General features: G+C 40.8%; 2 protein-coding genes across 3 annotated transcripts in view; one reads left to right on the top strand and one right to left on the bottom strand.

Moving 5' to 3' along the window:
• The window catches only part of kif28 (kinesin family member 28), a 12,548-nt gene extending 410 nt beyond the window's left edge, over positions 1–12,138 (top strand). Inside the window, exons 2-28 of one of the 2 annotated variants that reach the window (XM_077563450.1) lie at positions 1,449–1,579; positions 1,813–2,007; positions 3,274–3,324; positions 3,408–3,560; positions 3,656–3,691; positions 4,793–4,912; positions 4,988–5,095; positions 5,187–5,341; positions 5,412–5,523; positions 5,975–6,042; positions 6,176–6,318; positions 6,389–6,510; positions 6,767–6,857; positions 8,063–8,123; positions 8,199–8,322; positions 8,397–8,532; positions 8,619–8,737; positions 9,405–9,512; positions 9,695–9,772; positions 9,854–9,994; positions 10,057–10,127; positions 10,320–10,454; positions 10,545–10,711; positions 10,914–11,008; positions 11,269–11,401; positions 11,466–11,599; positions 11,675–12,138. In XM_077563450.1, the coding sequence (XP_077419576.1) occupies positions 1,526–1,579; positions 1,813–2,007; positions 3,274–3,324; positions 3,408–3,560; positions 3,656–3,691; positions 4,793–4,912; positions 4,988–5,095; positions 5,187–5,341; positions 5,412–5,523; positions 5,975–6,042; positions 6,176–6,318; positions 6,389–6,510; positions 6,767–6,857; positions 8,063–8,123; positions 8,199–8,322; positions 8,397–8,532; positions 8,619–8,737; positions 9,405–9,512; positions 9,695–9,772; positions 9,854–9,994; positions 10,057–10,127; positions 10,320–10,454; positions 10,545–10,711; positions 10,914–11,008; positions 11,269–11,401; positions 11,466–11,599; positions 11,675–11,833 (3,069 nt within the window). In that variant the 5' untranslated portion in view covers positions 1,449–1,525 and the 3' untranslated portion in view covers positions 11,834–12,138. Of the gene's footprint in view, positions 1–1,448; positions 1,580–1,812; positions 2,008–2,661; positions 2,784–3,273; positions 3,325–3,407; positions 3,561–3,655; positions 3,692–4,792; positions 4,913–4,987; positions 5,096–5,186; positions 5,342–5,411; positions 5,524–5,974; positions 6,043–6,175; positions 6,319–6,388; positions 6,511–6,766; positions 6,858–8,062; positions 8,124–8,198; positions 8,323–8,396; positions 8,533–8,618; positions 8,738–9,404; positions 9,513–9,694; positions 9,773–9,853; positions 9,995–10,056; positions 10,128–10,319; positions 10,455–10,544; positions 10,712–10,913; positions 11,009–11,268; positions 11,402–11,465; positions 11,600–11,674 lie in introns of those variants that run through there. The other variant, XM_077563451.1, reaches the window with a different exon arrangement.
• The window catches only part of LOC144050315 (frizzled-3-like), a 22,633-nt gene continuing 17,288 nt past the window's right edge, over positions 12,052–17,396 (bottom strand). Inside the window, exons 6-11 of the mRNA XM_077563452.1 lie at positions 16,001–16,300; positions 15,660–15,911; positions 14,321–14,469; positions 14,124–14,238; positions 13,862–14,013; positions 12,052–13,793 (exon numbers count right to left, since the gene is read on the bottom strand). Coding sequence (XP_077419578.1) covers positions 13,607–13,793; positions 13,862–14,013; positions 14,124–14,238; positions 14,321–14,469; positions 15,660–15,911; positions 16,001–16,300 — 1,155 coding nt within the window. The 3' untranslated portion in view covers positions 12,052–13,606. The remainder of the gene's footprint in view (positions 13,794–13,861; positions 14,014–14,123; positions 14,239–14,320; positions 14,470–15,659; positions 15,912–16,000; positions 16,301–17,396) is intronic.

The raw sequence follows: 17,396 nt of genomic DNA, 5'->3' as shown, positions 1-17,396 counted from the left end.
GAACATGGAGTAGTTAGAATATCTAAATGAACAACATTAACTACAAAGGCCAGCCAGGCAAATACTTGTGGATAGGAGAAATCAACTGAAACAATTTGATGAAATAACTTTCAGAGATTGCTTTTTGTAAGTACAAAGGTGATATGTGATCATTGCTACATCTGTGCAGCAAAACTGTCCTGACGGAAGAAAAGAATGATGCAGATGTTCCCATCGTGGCACAAAAACCGATGACTTACACTCAGAGCTCCTTTCAAGTTGCAGCACTTCAGTTATAAAATAAATATTTTTAACCATGAAATGGTTGATTATGGCTTGTTTTTGCCTTAATTGTGTTTTTAATGTAAAACATATAGCTTATAAATAACATGCTGAAAATGTAAAGACAAAAATAAACCCAAGGCTTTTGTACAAAATGTGATTTGTTGACTTGAGCAGTGTGGCAGATAAATGGGCTATTTTCTGAAGAGTGTGTGCAGAATGTCTTAATTTTGATGATGACTGTTCTTTGATAACCACAATAAAGATTGATGAACAATTGGACCACTCTTATATAGTCTTTTCCAAGTGAAGCTAGGCCCAACATGAATGTCAACTAGAATTTACATACACTGTATACTGTGCTACCAATCCATAATGCAACTTACACTCTGTGTTATTTTAGCCATTTGGTATTTGTTCTTATCATCCAGATGATTAAAATTTCACATCCTGCTATTTCCATTTCAGGCACTACAATCAAAGCATGCAAGGGCTATCCATTGAATCAGTGTTATTTGCTTGTAGCTCCCAAAATTTATATAAAAATAATTTAGGTAACAAGACTGTGATATTCTAACCACCTCAGTTGAAATAACACCCCATAATTGAAATCTCAAATACTGTACACATCAAACTTTTGTGGACCATGGGACTTGAGCAATAGTTTTTTTTTTGATAGCAGAGCTAAGTGAAAACCCAAGTAAACGGCTACTATGTGAATTTAAACAAAATAGTTTTATTCAGAAAATTTGGAATAAAAAAATACCACAAATACTGTATGCATTGTATTTCATGGTAAATCAAGGACAGGTAACAAATGCTATTTTTCCAGTATTCAGGGTAATTTTTATCTTTTAAATTGTATTATTAAGCTTTTTTTTTTTTTTTTTAATTAAAACCACTTTTTTTCAAACATGTATTTATAGGTACTTATTTATAGGTATTTACTGATGCAAATTATGGTTTATTGCAAGCCTGGCAAATGATGTCACATGCACATGAATGATTCATGGTGGCAGCCGGCAGGCAAGGTGAAAGTGAAACCTGATCTACTGTTAAACTTCAATAACAAGTAGTCTAATATATAGGAAGAAACGCTTAAAAACCCACACTACTAGTGTTGTGTACTGTTAACTATTTCAAGGCATCTCCCAATTTCCTGCACATTACTGTATCTTATTGTGCAGCATGTAACAGGACACAAGTGTTTGGGGTGGAGGGACCCCGATCTATTTCATCCCCACACTAACAAAGAGCATCAGACATGCACGGCAAGGACTGTGTCAAAGTGGCTGTTAGAGTCCGACCATTCAACAAGGTCAGTGTGTTTTCATTCTTTTATTATTACGTATTACTGTCCATATGTGCCCTGTGAATAATTAACTGGCAACGAGTACAGTTCTAAATCCTTGGAACAGAAAATTGATGGCTCAACGTGTAATTTAAGTCGTAGGGGCTGCAGGGCTCTCATGCAGAAGGAATGTAGTGTAAAGTGAGCATTCTCCTTGAACCGTTTGCACTTGCCTTGTTTGCACTATCCCGGGCCTTCAGAGGGAGCGGGATGCGGGCAGCCGTTGCATCGTTGCCATGGCAGCGAGCTCCATCACCATCCAGGACCCACGCGACTCTCAGTGCCGCCGCTCCTTCTGCTTCGACTACGCCTACTGGTCCCACAGCGGCTACGTGGTCCAGGACTGCACTGGCCTCTACCTGTCCGAGGAGGCGGGTGGGCGCTACGCGGACCAGGTAAGCATGATACCCTGAGAGCATGGGGGGGAGGTACTGTGCTTAGGTTTTCAGGTATCTGTACTTTTTCTGATGACCACAGTTTTTATTTATTTTTTATTTTTTATAGATTATTACAAAATATACTACAATAGTCATTCTTAGTAATGACAAACCAATGACAGAAACAATTATTGACTATACATAACAAAAGAAAACAGATAAAACAACATGCCAGGGGGGATAAGTTTACAATTAAAATACCAAAATGTTTACATAAATTGTAGGTCTTGATAGCCTTTTGGTGACAATAAAATTTATTGGAATCAATGTACTGCTTGATTTCACAATGGAAAGCAATGAAATAATATATATATAATAATTCCCTATGTAAGAATTCACATTTATGGATGTAAAATGTAACCATAAAAATGATAAGATTAATAATATGAATCTCCTTGGGCTTTAACTTATTCATTTTCAAGTCATAGAGAATATTGTTCCAAAACGGCTCAAAACCTCCATCAATCTTTTAAATTTACAAATGTCACTCCAAAAGCTTTGGACAAAAGGGCAGCCAAAATAAATGAGTTACTGTTTCGGCTTCCACAGAACAGAAAATGCATTTACTTTTGACACCACTGGCCTAGGTGGTACAATTCTGAGATGACGTCACGAGTAGTCAAAGTGGCATCGAGACATCTCTCCACTCGTTGAAAAGCATTGGACTTCGGATCGTTGTATTTTGATTTTAAAATATAATGAGAAGTCGTTTCACTACAATAACAATCTCTGTGGTTAGTATGATAATCCACCGTATGCAGGAAGTTTTTGCATTGGAGAAGTAGCCAAACTCAAACAACAAAAAAAAAACTTATTACAGCGCCGTCAACTGTGCTTAGCAATTGTAAAAACTCGCCATACCTCAAACCAAACATGAAATCGAACTTAATCAAATCGTTTAAATGAACTGTGTGTTCCTCTGCTACTACTGCTTCAAAGCGGTTTTTACTTTTTTACGTGATAATTTTCCCGTTTTAACATCTTCTTTCTTTCTTGGTGTGGTAGCAACACGTTTCGTAAATTTAGCACTTTTGTTAGCCAGTTAGCAAAATTAGCAAAGCTGTGGAAGCTAAAGCTAGCTAACGTTAGATAATGCTAGCGAGCCTAACGCTAGCTAAATTTTTTCTTCTCTAAGTATGAACACAATGAAAGTTAATAATAGAGGGAAAACTAAGAAAAGAAATGTGCCAAGCCATCAAAACATTAACTGGCATTTCTCCTCAGGAATGTGTGTTCCAGGACCTTGGAGTAGGAATACTGGATAATGCACTCCAGGTACAATGCATCTTTCCAGGAATCAAATAGGGTTCTTGTAATGTAATGTAATGTAATTCAAGATGCTGGGTTGATGTGTGTAGGGTTACAACGCCACCCTGCTGGCTTACGGACAGACGGGCTCTGGGAAGAGTTACTCCATGGTGGGCTACAGTCCCAATAAAGGCCTGGTTCCCAAACTGTGTGAGCGACTGTTTGAGGCCATTAAAGAAAACCAGGACACTAGACAATGTCAGGTGAGTACATGTGTCCAATACATCATGAACATAATTATTGTGTTTGTGTATATGTGGACGCTGGTTCTAAAAGTCTTCATGTTTGATAATCGCAGGTCTTCTTCAGTATGTTGGAAATCTACAATGAGCAGGTAAAAGAAGCTGTGATCATGTCGTTGAATTTTGCCAACCAATCCAGAAAGTAGCAAGGAAGAACCTTATTGATTTTGAATGCTATAGTACCTGGCAGAGTTATCTGAGGTCATGTAATAAAAAATTACTAGAGCAGGAATGTGGTTACAGGAAACATTACCCAAGGTTGTCTTTCAATATTCTGCCCCAAGTAACTGCGCAGAGGGGTGTGTTGATGGCTCAGCGTTAAAAGCTTACAGCTTAACAGCTTCCGTGTTCATGGAAATAACTTGTATACTGCATTCCGTACATTTGACTATAGTCATTTTCAAACGTTTTACACCAAGAAAATACTAATCCTTCCAAGCACCACGCTAATGACGAACATTAAAATCAAAGTGCAAGTGTTCAATCAAAAACGAGGCAGGCAGAGGTTTTATTTTTAAAAAGTATATTTAATGTTATTGTAAGCTAACGTGTATGTAGTTTGAACATTAACCCTGTGAACATTGATGGAAGGAAAATGTGATTAATAACTAACACTGGCCAAATGTTATTTAATTTAATTTAATTTATTTATTTCAGGTGCCAAAGACATTGGAGTTGTTTTTGGGTAACTTTGGGCTGCTGAGGCCGAAAACGATTTCCATAATTTTGAGTTAATTATTAGCACCTTTTTACAAAACAAAAACAAAAATATGGAAAATGTCAAACACTAGAGCAAATTTGGAAAAACATTGTTTCGGATTCAGCAATATCAAAATACGCTAAAATCGTTGAAACTTTATTGACACCAAAATGTCTGTTGACCAGTGTAATATTTTCCAGACAAAACAAATCATTATAATTCGATAATTTCACTGTCACTCTGGTTGGGAATCACTGCTTTAAAAAAAAAAAAATATATATATATATATATATATATATATATATATATATATATATATATATATATATATATATAATATATATTTCATATTGCTTTGTAAGAAAATATTTGGGGTGTGTTTCCGTTCTTTTGCGGCCTGCACATAAACTGAGGTCATATTCGTACTATTTTGTTAATCTTAACATCTCTAACTTAATAAATGACCTCCTTTTGAACCTTCACATCTCACCAGGTGGTGGACCTGCTGTCTCGTGGTTCTCGTCCTCCTGGGGGGCTCCGTGTCCGAGAGGAGCAGCATAAGGGCTTCTATGTGGAGGGTCTGCGTACAGTTCCTTGTGATAGTGCAGCACAGGTAGCCGAGTGGACACACCCTCACTTCTACTGTACTCCAAAAACACTAAGGTGTAATATTCCAACCATGTTGCAGGTGGAGCAGCTGATGGAGCAAGGCACCCGAACCAGAACCAGCGCGGCCACGCACATGAACGCAAACAGCAGCCGCTCGCACATGCTCATTGTGCTGCAGCTCAAACAGGTGACATCCATTCACATCCGTTCATCTCTGAATGAATTAGGAAATAGAATTTTCTCTTCACTGCAATTTTTGTTGTGAACTCCTTGTGAAGATCTTATCTAAAGAGAGCGTCACCAAACAGTCCAACATTAACCTGGTGGACCTGGCAGGAAGCGAGCGTCAGAGATCGGCGTCGTCCGAGGCCGACCGTCTCAAGGAGGGCACGGCCATCAACCTGAGCCTCACCACTCTGGGCAACGTCATCAGGTAGGCGCGGCTCGCTCCTTTGGTCATTTGATCCAAATCCATTTGTTGATGGACGTCGTCTTTGTTGCAGCGCCCTCGCTGACATGGCAGTGGGGAGGAAGGTGGTGCATGTTCCGTACAGAGATTCGGTTCTCACTAAACTGCTGCAATCTGCTCTGGGGGGGAACAGCCGCACTGTTATGGTGATGCTGACCCACCGTCGCTGTTAACTCATTCGCTGCCATTGACGCCTCTAAACGTCAAAAATTATTTTGAACTTTTTCAATTAGTTGACTTTTTTTTTTCACTTATGTTAACAAGAGTATAAAAACCTAGACTTTTAAAAAAAAAAAAAAAATTTTTTTTAAAAGAAAAAAGATAATTAAAAATTAGGGGCGTCAGGCGATTTAAATTGTAATTAATCACATGACTTCAATAGTTAACTCTCAATTAATCAATTTTTTTTTACATCTGTTCTAAATGTACTATAATTTCTTTTTTCTAGGTTTTCATACTTTTGTTAACAAAAGTGGGAAAAAAAGTTTTAAACTAACTATGAATAGTTCAAATGAATTTTTGACGTCTATAGCCGTCAATGGCAGTGAATGAGTTAATATGGACTCACGTGGGTACAAATTCATGTTTGTGTTTTAGATTGCCACACTGAGCCCTGCTGACATCTGCTATGAGGAGTCTCTGTCTACACTTCGCTATGCTGAGAGGTACAATGACAAAAAAAAAAAACTTACTTAGTATAACTGTAGTATAGATTAATTTTTATTCAAAACAACTGCTTTATTCAACATTTAATTTCTGAGTAACATGACACTAGTTGGTTCATTTTTCGTATTTCAGGGCAAAGCACATCCAGAACCGTCCTGTGGTGAACGAGCGCCCCACTGAGCGTCTGGTCAAAGAACTCAAAGCCGAGAATGCCAGACTGATGCAACGGCTGAGTCGACTGGGCCAGGATGGGCGCGGCGCCAATGACGAAACCAGTAAGGAAGCTGGCAGATCACGACAGAATTCCATGAATGTGTTTGGATACACGTGTGTGTGTGCGCTCAGAGGAGATCCGTCAGCTGCTGACACACAATGAGCTCCAGATCAGAACCATTCACACCTTGTGGGAGCAACATCTGCAGGAGGCGCTTAGGGACTGGGAGCAACAGTATGCCAACATCACACAGGTACACACGTCTAAACATGTTTTCCATGTTTCCCTCCTGCAGCACAGCTGAGTCTAACGAGCAGCTCATCAGCAAGCTTTGCAGAAGCCTAATAACGATCATGATCATGAATCAGGTGTGTTAGTGGAGAGAAACATGGAAAAGAGGCTGGATAGGGGCTCTCGAGGACCGAACTTGAGCACGCCTGATGTACACACACACACACACAACACATTGCAACGACTCTCGTCCTGTTTCTAATGTGTGTGTGTGTCAGGAGAGGAGGATGATGCAGATGCATCCTTACATCCTAAACATCAACGAGGACGCTCAGCTGTCTGGTGTGGTTAAGCTGTTCATCCAGGAGGGTCAGTAATATGTTTTATGTTGCACTATTGACATTTGTTCAATTCTTGAAAAAAAAAAAAACTAGCAAAACCCAAAGTGTTCAAACTGTAAGGCCATTTTCACCATTCGCTACCTGACTAAAGTCAATTTAGGAAAAGTTACTGTCAGAACAGTAGAGTAAAAAAAAATAATATATAAATATATATATATATAAAAATATATATATATAATATATATAAAAAAATATATTCATAGTGATTTTGAAAATGTTCCTTGAATAATAATAATTAAAAAACAATATTTGAAAACACAATACATTTTTGAATGGTAAAGTATTTCAGTGAGAGCCGTATATAAAAAAAAAAAAAAGTCAAATATATATATTTTAAAAAAGCATTACTTACTATATCTTAATTTTAGTAAGCTGTCATTTACTTCTTTACTTTGTGTGTGTGTGTTTTTTGCTCTTTAAATGGGAAGTCAAGGCAAACATTTTCTTTACAATTATGTGTTCTATTCTGATTAATATTGAGTTTTGTGGAATATGAATTAAGCAGCAAAATCCATCCATTTTTATCCATCTCAGGGGGCGGCCATTTTGCCACTTGCTGTCGATTAAAAATGACACCACAGTTGCTCAGGGCTCAGGTACCGACCAATCACGGTTAACCTGTTTTCTGAGTTTAGTCATGAGCCGTGATTGGCCGTTACCTACTATGATGTCATTTTCGGTTGACAGCATGTGGCAAAATGGCCGCTCCCTGCAATGGATAGAAACAGGTGGATTTTGCTGCTTATGTTCAGATTCCACGAATACAATATTAATCAGAATGGTGTGTTTACACTAGTGGAGCTGCATAGAACATATTATTGTTAAGAATAAAAAAAAAAAACGTAATTATGTAAAAAGCACATAGATTTACTTTGCGTATGAAATGTGCTATAGATATGACTAAAGCTGCCTTTCCAATAAAAAATAAAAAATCTAAGCGCATACAGTGGGGCCCTAAAATGATGTCTTATTTTTTTAGTTTTTCAATATACAAGCTGTTTGTCAAAAAAGTTCCAGGACTGGTGTCTCAAAAATGATCATATATTTCCAACCCAAAGTACTTTTAGCTGCATCGAACAGTCCCTGACTGAAAACAACATTGCAGTTCTTACTCACCTGTCCTGACTGTAACTTTTCTGACTGACCTAGCAACGGATTATCTCGTTCTTTCAGGTGAATGGGACATCGGCCTCAATGAAGGCACCTCCAGATCCATCTCCATCAAGGGTTTAGGGTACGAATGATGCTTACTTCCACTGAAGTTGGCTTAAAACACACTAAGTGTGTACATTGTGTGTTTGTGTGTCAGGATCCAGCCGCGCCATGTTGTGTTGAAGAACAAACAGCGGCGAGTAACGCTAACCCCGCTAAAGGGGTCCAAAGTGACCGTCAATGGAAGAGCAGTTTCTCAGACCACCGAGCTGCAGCATCTGGTGGGTGTCACCACTCACCACGCAGGGTGCCAACAATTTTCTTCATACAATCGATGAATCGACTTTCTCTTCAGGACCGACTGATTCTCGGGTCCAACTGCACTTACCTTTACATCGGTTTCCCGTCCGAGAGGGTTGCTAACGACTGGAGTTGCTACGACTACGACTACTTCTTGTCCGAGCTGGCTGCCGCCGAGGGCATCCACCTGGGTCAGCCACAGCCCCAAAAACTGCAAAATTCATCATTATTATTATTATTTTTTATTAAACTTGTAACTAAGTCTAGTTATATTCAGGTGAAACTAGCACTGATTCCTGTCAGACGGATCCGAGTTTGCTGGCCGTCTTTTATGACTACGTCAAATTGATGCCTCTGGTGGCTGAAGCCAACCAGATGAGCCAGGAACTTAATAAGGTAACCAAGAAATGCATTAAAAAAGCAGTACAGGTGCAGCTCCCCCCCAAAAATGAATATAGTGGAAAATTTAATATATTACACTTGCTCAATTCAAAACTTATATTGTAGAATATATTTGTTAAACACAAAATGCTTTCCGTGCTGCTTTTTGTCATTCAATTCTATTTACCTATGGCATGCTAGCATCTGATTGGATCGTGTTAGTCAGCTGATAGGGGATCAGGAAGTGTTGTCGCTCTGGCTGCGGCAAATGACGAGTAAAGTTTTAATTTAAGAATGAATCAGTCTCCATTTTGCCTTTTCATTTTATAAAGTGTCCCATTGACCACCAACTAATCATGACGCAATTAGACTAGAGCTACGCTACGTGTATTTCTCGTAAGTTTCTGAGGGTTTTTTTTCTCCTCGCAAATTTGCCACTTTATATAGTGGCAGATTTGCCACTTTATAAAGTGGCAAATTTGCGAGTTTTTTTCTTTGAATATTGCCCCTGCCCTCTAATTTTTTATTTATTTATTTGTACGTGGCCCTAATACGCCGTCGTGCTTTCCAGAGGACTAATTCCTTCCTTCCTCCTTTTTATGTCAAACATTTTCGGGTTGCTTCTTGATATCCTTGTTTTAAATGAATTCCTGAAATAGATGATTCCATGTCCGGCCTGCAGGACGTGGAGTTCAAACTGGAGATTAAGAATCTGGTGCTGTCCGACTCAAAAGGACACGATCTGGAGAAAGAGATTGTTTGCAGAGTCACTTCAAAGCGCACCAAACAGGTTTCAACATCTCTCACATTGAATTGTTACCCTTATGGCATAATTGCCTGATTTATTTTGAATGTTTTTGGAAAACAAGTGCAGTACAAACACAACCATAAAGTTACAAAGGCAATTATGCTATTAGGCAAAATAAATGCATTTATTATTTTTTAGAAAGTCTTTTTTTTTTTTTTGGTTAGGTATGGATTTGGTCCAAGGCAAAATTTGTGAACCGCAAATTCCTGATGGAAGAAATCTACCAGCAGCATCTGGATGATGTAATTTCAAACTTTCAGAAGAAAATGTCATTCCTGTAGCACCTTTCAAAGTTTGTCTTGAGTTTTGTGAAATGTTGACAGACAGGAGAGGGCCTCGCCACTTCTTCCCTGCCCAGAGACAAAGACCCTTTTTGGGATCCGGTTGAGCCGCTGCTCCTGGGCACCGCTCACCTCTGGTTGCAATCTTTGGCCTTTCGAATTCCTGTGGACGAGCAACTAGAGGTACTAAACACATCAGCAGCCATGAGGATCATCATGACACTGATGACACTAATATGTTGTAGGTGCTCGGGTCTGAAGGTAGTGAGGAGGCCATTCTGCAAGCAAAGCTGATTCCTTGCACCTCGGATGGATTGTACAACACGCAAACACTACCTCCAAATTTGAACAAATCCATTAGTTTAGACTCTAAACTTTAGAGTAGCATTCTTTGCCATAAATTGTTAACTACCATAGAATTATGCAAAACTGAAATAAGCAAAATCAAATGTTCCAGCTGTCCATCCAACAAACTCACAACCTTCACTTTGCCGTTCACGCTTTTCAGGCCTCTGGGCGAAGACGACATCCTCATCGACCCGTCAGAGCTGCTCGGCCGACGTTTCGACGCCCAGCTGGTTGTGGAACAGTGTTTCGGCCTGCGTTGGATCAGAGACGCTCGCAATCGAGGCGTTCAGATTGGGTCGGCTTCATGGAGAGATGATACATCATATAGATGGATGGAAGGCTATTTTTATGGATTTTTTTTTTGTGTGTGTTTTTTTTTTTTTAGATTCAGTCTTTTGGACAGCGACGGCCGTCTGTACACAACGGCCGCGTGGCACCATGTCAACCCCGTGCTACATCACAAAGTGCACTTCGCCTCACTTCACGTCTCCCAGCAGCTACTCGACTACCTTCAGAGCAGCGCTGTGCTTCTGGAGCTTTGGGGGCTTCAAGGTGTCAGCGTGAGGAGGCGGATGAGTCGCTCAGGAAACACAAAAACAACTTTCAATCCATATTTTGGGGGAAGATTCTAAGGCCGAGTTTTGTAGGAAGCTAATATGGAGTTTTTGCTTCCCCCCCCCAGTTTGTATAGATACATTGTTTGCTCAGTATACCATGGTGACTCAATGACTCTTAACTTTTTTTTCCCCCCCAGAGGGCTGCACTAGCTTGGTATCACCACTTGAGGGCGCTAGAGTGAGCACAGAGGGCATTTTTATCATCGATGACGGTTGCATTGCCAATCCTATTGTGAGTTTTAATTTTTAAGTGTTTAAAAGTACATTACTGTAATGAACAGATGACTCCATTTTAGGAAATAGTGGCCACGGGTGCAACTGCAGATGGGGGGGGGGGGGTGTTAATTTGAATGCATTTTATAATGACAAAACATTGCCATTTTACAGTTTCTCCATTTTGCATTGGGATTGTCCTCATGAGGGCGACAGGGAAGTCTCATCAGAACAATTGCTATAGAAAATGAAGCACTGATTATGACATGTAACATGCAGCCTGCCGATTGCGACGAGCAGATCAGTTCCCTGAGCAGGCTTCAGAGGGACCTTGAAGAACAAAAGAGAATCAACAACAACCTGATGAAGGAGAATCAACGTTTAAGAGGACAGCTTAACATGGCCGCCAACGGTAAAGCACGCTCACACAAAAACTGCAACAGTCCCGATTTTGCAGCGCCACATTTCTCCTGTAGGCGGCGACAGCGGGCGGAGTCGCTCGGTTCGGCCCAGCAGCGACGCAGAGTTTGCTCGCTCGCTCAAACAGTTCTACTACAACATGACCTCAGTCAAGGCTCAGCTGCAGAGTCTGCGCAGACGCAGGCCCAGCGTACGTACAATATGTTTGTGTTTTCTTTTTCTACACGGTCGCTTCAAGCTAGTTTTTTTTTGCTGTGTTTGGCAGGAGTCCTGTGACCTGCTGGGACTCCGCCTCTTTGTGGACGAGCACAGCGGTCTGCTGAAGGACTTCTCGGAGCAGCTGGAACGAAGCGTGTCCATCCTCAAACACGACGTGGCCGCCATCGTCCGACGCAAGCGGGAACGCTCAGGAACCTGGTCTTGATTCATGAAAGCACTCAAGTGTGTTTTGGATTAGACAAAAATTTTATTTAAGTTTCAATGGGAAAGTAATGTTTTTTTTAATTTACTAACCTGTATTGTTGAACTCAAAGGATTATGTAACATCTTAATGTTCCAAATCTGTACTTAAAAAAAAAAAGATTTAAAACATTTCCGTAAGAGGAGAAAACACAAAGGTAATAAAGCACAAGTGTGAAAGTATTAAAATCCATAAAAAAGTTTATTAGACTGTATGTAAAAGTAGTTAAAGCAGTTGATAACTGCAAATAAATTAAAACACCAACATAATTGAGGCTTTTCATTTACAATATTAAGTCTCTGACCCATTGTGACATTAACATTTAATGCCACCACATTAGCACACATCAGTTCGATCACAAAATGACATCTGGAAAAGAATGTTTCTGCGCCTCACATCCTCACGCAAATGCAAGAGTTCTTTGTGTGGCTTTTAAAATGAATCTGTCCATGTTGTCCTCACCAATAACTTCCAGTGAGACGTCTTATTTCTTAGGTCTGTAAGAACACAGAGGCTTGTTGTGGGTCCAAAACAAGACAAGTGAGAATCTTGTTTACAGGCAGGAGAGTCAGAAGGCAAATTTGTTACTGATGAAGATGGAAAATGTGTGCAGTTGGAAAATGTGTTACGTGAAGGAGAATGAGGCTTTCGATAGGAGCACACAAAAGCTGATCACGCAGGCGAGGTAGGTTCACATCAACGAAAAGTCATATTTACATCATGTAAGTGAGTCAGAGGAGCAAACGAAAATGACTTCAGCGGCTTCAATATTTCAAAGTGTAGTAGTGAAAGCTGTCAACTACTTGCACTGTTTTCTGTTTCATGAAAAAAGTTTGAATAAACAGTACAGGTGCGTCTCAATAAGTACATTTATTGCGGAAGTTAAATTCTAAAAGTGAAACTCGATAAAGCACGTTGAAAATAAATATTTTTCAGAAGGCCAATTTAAACTTCGTTTCTACACAGTATATTACTGATGATTTTTTATTTTTATTTTTTAAATATATGTAACTTAAAAACATATTTGAGGTTTTGTTGTTGCTGTCCTGTGGGCATAAATATTGTGAAATGATGAAATATTTTACACTCAACTTTTCATGGATACTCTTAATTCATTGAGATTAGGGCTGTCCCGATCTGACCACTGGTTGGTATTGGCTGAAAAAGACTGGATTTTAAAATTGTATTTACTTTTTTAAGTGGAATACAAAATAATTTTCTAATTGATTTGAACCAATGCCTTTACCCAAACAGAAACATGTTAAGATGATTGAGACAATTTGGATGAGAATTTTTTTTTCTTTACGGTTCAAGGTTGGGACTCGTTATCAGCAGTGAAAATGAAATGACAATTATCGGCAGATACTCAAAATCAAGTGAATGTGATCGCTGCATCCCTAATTTACCGTAGACGCATCTGTACTATTTATTAAGTAAATGCCTCAGTGCAAATATCAGTCAACAACTCTTTTCTCACTTCTTCTGATCACTCCCTCTTCACATACACGTGCGCGCACACAGTTCATAGTATAAAAATAGTTGAAGATAACACACAAATAGGTCCACAGGTTCACATTAGGTCCATGTACAAATACGTTTGCCAACAATCAAGCTCCAGTGTGGTACGAGACTTATTTTTAATGTCAGTAAGAAATTAGTGGACAAACATTTTAAAATGAAATCCAGTCTCAACATGTAACACGCGTGTTCTTGACACTTCTGACACTACCTCAGTTGTCAGGCGCTGGTGCCGTCATTGTCGGCGCCGCGGCTCTCGCTGGCCGTGGAGCCGTGCGTGATGAGAGTGGGCGGGGCCTCGGTCACGTCCCTCTGGCTGCCGTGCGTGGACAGCGGGTGGTCGAGGCGTGACGTGCTGCCGTGGAAACTGCGCTGCTCCACGCCTCTGTAGACCACCGTGTCGCTCCTGAGACGGCGGGAGATAGAGAGAGGAGTGACGGCAGTGGCGGCGGGCGACTTCCTGTTTTTGCGTACCTGTCATCGCGAGCGCGCCGCAGGCTGCCCTTGCTGTGGACGCTGCTGGCTTTGCTCCTGGCGGAGGTGGGCTGGGCGGGGGGGCCTCTGAGGGGGTCGTCCAGGTCATCGAGGACAGCCAGGTGAGTGGAGGAGGCATGAGTGGAAGTACCCTGAAGCCACAATTAGACACCTTTTCACTATGGTAGCATGCTAACAGTTCTGTTAGCTAGGTAGACAGTGGAATATGTTTATTTATATTCTATATTATTTGCGTCTTTACCTGAGTGGATGTTCCTCTGGACTTCCTAATAATGGGGGTGTTGGGTTCGCGCAACAGCGACTGGGCCAAGTCGGGCTGCTCTTGTAGCACCTGACGCGATTCATTCACTCCACTGCTGCTTGCGAACATTTTGAGAGGTCACGTAACAGGGTTTAAGTACACAATTCAAAATGGAGTCATAACTAAGCTTGGCTTACTCTTTGCGTCTACGTCCATGCAGGAAGCCGGCCCACTCAAAGCACGTCTTCTTGCTGGCCACCCAGAAAGCGGACGGGATGCCCACTACCAGCATCATCAAGTATTTCATGAGGAACAAGGCCACGGACGGTCGACTGGTCTGCTCCACCTGATGAAAACGCGCACAAAAAACGCAGGCCAGGTTGACAATTTAGAAATAATAATATAGTAAATGCAAAACGTCAACAGTGACATTCCAATAAGTCAAATTCATTACTGTGAATGAATCAAAGATTAAGCACTTCCTTTGCTCTCTTTGCAGTAGCCGCGATAAACACCAGGGGGCAGTAGTTCACCAGAGTTGTGTAACTTAATTGGACAACTCATTTATATGGGATGCGAATGGAGTTGTTAAAACTACAGTACATTTGTATGAAGGGATAAACTAAGCATACATACATATTTTTATACTGATGCAAACAAATTAATTGCGCAATGTTTGTAATCTCAAAACATTTTACATCTTAACTGTTGAAAGAATAAAGCATAAAGTGTAATTGCACATCCACTACAGCAGGTGGCAGTGGCGCTGTCGTCAGAAGTGCGCTTATAACAATTTTATAGACAAATGATTCTAGCTGTGGCAGAGGGGGGGGGTCACGTAACAAAAAATAATTGAAAATCACTGTCTTGTTCAGACTTTTTCAAAGGTTTATAAGCTTTTGTTAATCATTGCCATTAGAAAAGAAAGGAACTTAATGAAATGATCCTAAAGCAAACATAGCACACCAGGCACTTATTTGGAACACCCTGTGAGGTGAATATCCAGTGACACATAGCAACACCAGGACATAAGTGGGGGTCCCCCCCACCCTTGCTAACATAAGCACTTGCACCTGCCGCCACTCTTTTCCAATTACCGCGTCCGTCACAAACCGGCTGACGCATCACTGCGCCGCCTTCACGAAAATATTTAGCGCCTAGTGAAGCTCATACTTGCTAACGAGTGGGCGGCCAGTTTGGCGTGGATGCTTTTCGGTGTGCAGCGTGCACGTTGATTTCGTTTTGAAAGTCAGTGCGTCTAAAAACGCCGCTCTTCATAACAACACAAAGACCTTTTAGAGTTGGGGAAGCAGAGCATGACTGAGCAAGCCCAGAGCAAAGACAGCGAGTGTGTGAGTGAGTGGGAGTAGGGGAGGATGACGATGAGGAGGAAGAACAAGTGTGGGAACCAGCGGACGCACTGAAAGACAACAACAGACACTGCCGCTGTTGTGGACTTTGGTCTTGAGCGCATTAGCTGGGCTAATGACGCGTACTGTCCACTCCTCAAATCCCTGCACACAGACAGACCCCCACCTTGTACGGGCAGGGGATGTGATAGCGGCGGCAGTTCTCCTCCATCCAGGTGGTCTCCCACACGCGGCGGTAGGCGTGCTCGTACACGTAGCATCCGATGACGGTCAGCAAGGGCACGAGGTAGAGCACAGAGAAAACGCCCATTCGGATCATGAACTTGACTAGTTTGGTCTGGTTTTCTTTCTCCAGGGGGATCTCCATGCGCACGCGGTTCAGAGCCACGATGCCCACTAGGAGAAGCGAGACGCCCACCTGGGGAGGGTGCGAGACGGAGAGACAAGATCAATCATATTGTTGCTCGGCTTGGATCATTTCACTCTTTCATCCTCCCACACACTCACCGCCACGTTGAGGCAAAGCGGCGCCAGAACAAACCACCGCAGGGCGTCCATGTCATAGAGGCCCACGAAACACACGCCGCTGATGCCGTCGCCTTCGATTTTGTTGAGGGCCAAAAGGGCCACGGTGAGGGTCCCCGGAAGGCCCCAGGCCACGGCGTGGAAGAGGAGGGCTTTCTTCTCGATGGCTTCGCTGCCCCATTTGGGCACGGCCGCCAGGAACCAGGTGATGGTGAGGATGACCCACCACATGCTGCCCGCCATGGTGAAGAAGTAGAGGATCATGAAAAACAAGGTGCACGCCTGCGGGACGGACCAAGAAAAAAACAACAGTCAGTCCTGATCAGGGCTTTGCAATTAATCAAAATTCTACTTATATTTCTATTACAAAATCAGCATAATAGTATTTAAAAAAAAATGTATACTAATTTTAAGTTGTTTAAATTTATAACCTTTTTTATTTTTTTTATTATTATTATTTTTTAATACCTAAGGTTTCCCTGCTAAAGCTGCTGTTCTGGCGACCCGACCCCGGATAAGCGGTAGATGATGGATGGAAATTTAATACATTTTGTTTCATACAAAAGGAACTTTCGTAATTGTAGTGTTTCAAAAAATGTTTAAATTTTTTTTTTTACATTTAAATATTTTCTTGTTTTATACCCAAAAATAAATGATCGTCCTAATTTCAATTGCAGTATTACCAATATAATCGTGATGAATATTTTCTTCATAATCGAGCAGCCCAAGTCCTAAAGAAGTCCAAAAATGTCTTGAGTAGCCTACAGGCCTGTTTTAAATATGGCTACTGGATGGATACTGGTCATGAGGCATTGTGATTTCCTAGGAATGGTGTAAAGTGATCATTTGAAAAGCTAGACCTTTGCAGATAATTACAAAAATGGAACTTTTATTGTTAAATCAATGTTAATTATTATCATGGGAAATAATTAACATGATCAGTGCCAGAAGAATCATCAATTCAAAATAAAGATATTTTGAGCAAATTAGTTACTTTAGTAAATGTGGTATCAAACTGGCAGCTCTTCATATTCATCAGTTGCTCTCAGTTCCAAAAAGATTAATAAACCCTGATTTAAACTAATCTCCACAATATCAATCTTTAAACTACTATAACCACGTGGATTTCTAATTGGACCACATTTAACTTTATTGGCCAATTCCCCATACTATAATCACTGTATATGAGGCCTACTAATGCTTTTATTTCATTCGATCTTCTGAAAAGTCTTGAGGCCATCCAACCAAATTTCGTATCTTCACTTTAAAAATGAGTTACACTTAACATATTTAGTCATGTGGATATCTACAATTCCTATGCTTTGGCTAAATCCACCAACTGCACCACCATTTAGACCTGATTTTTGCGACTCTAAAA

Source organism: Vanacampus margaritifer, chromosome 4 (genome assembly GCF_051991255.1).
Source record: "Vanacampus margaritifer isolate UIUO_Vmar chromosome 4, RoL_Vmar_1.0, whole genome shotgun sequence".
Lineage (NCBI taxonomy): Eukaryota > Metazoa > Chordata > Actinopteri > Syngnathiformes > Syngnathidae > Vanacampus > Vanacampus margaritifer.
Note: the sequence above shows the minus strand (reverse complement) of the source record. Positions and strands in the feature narration are given on the sequence as shown.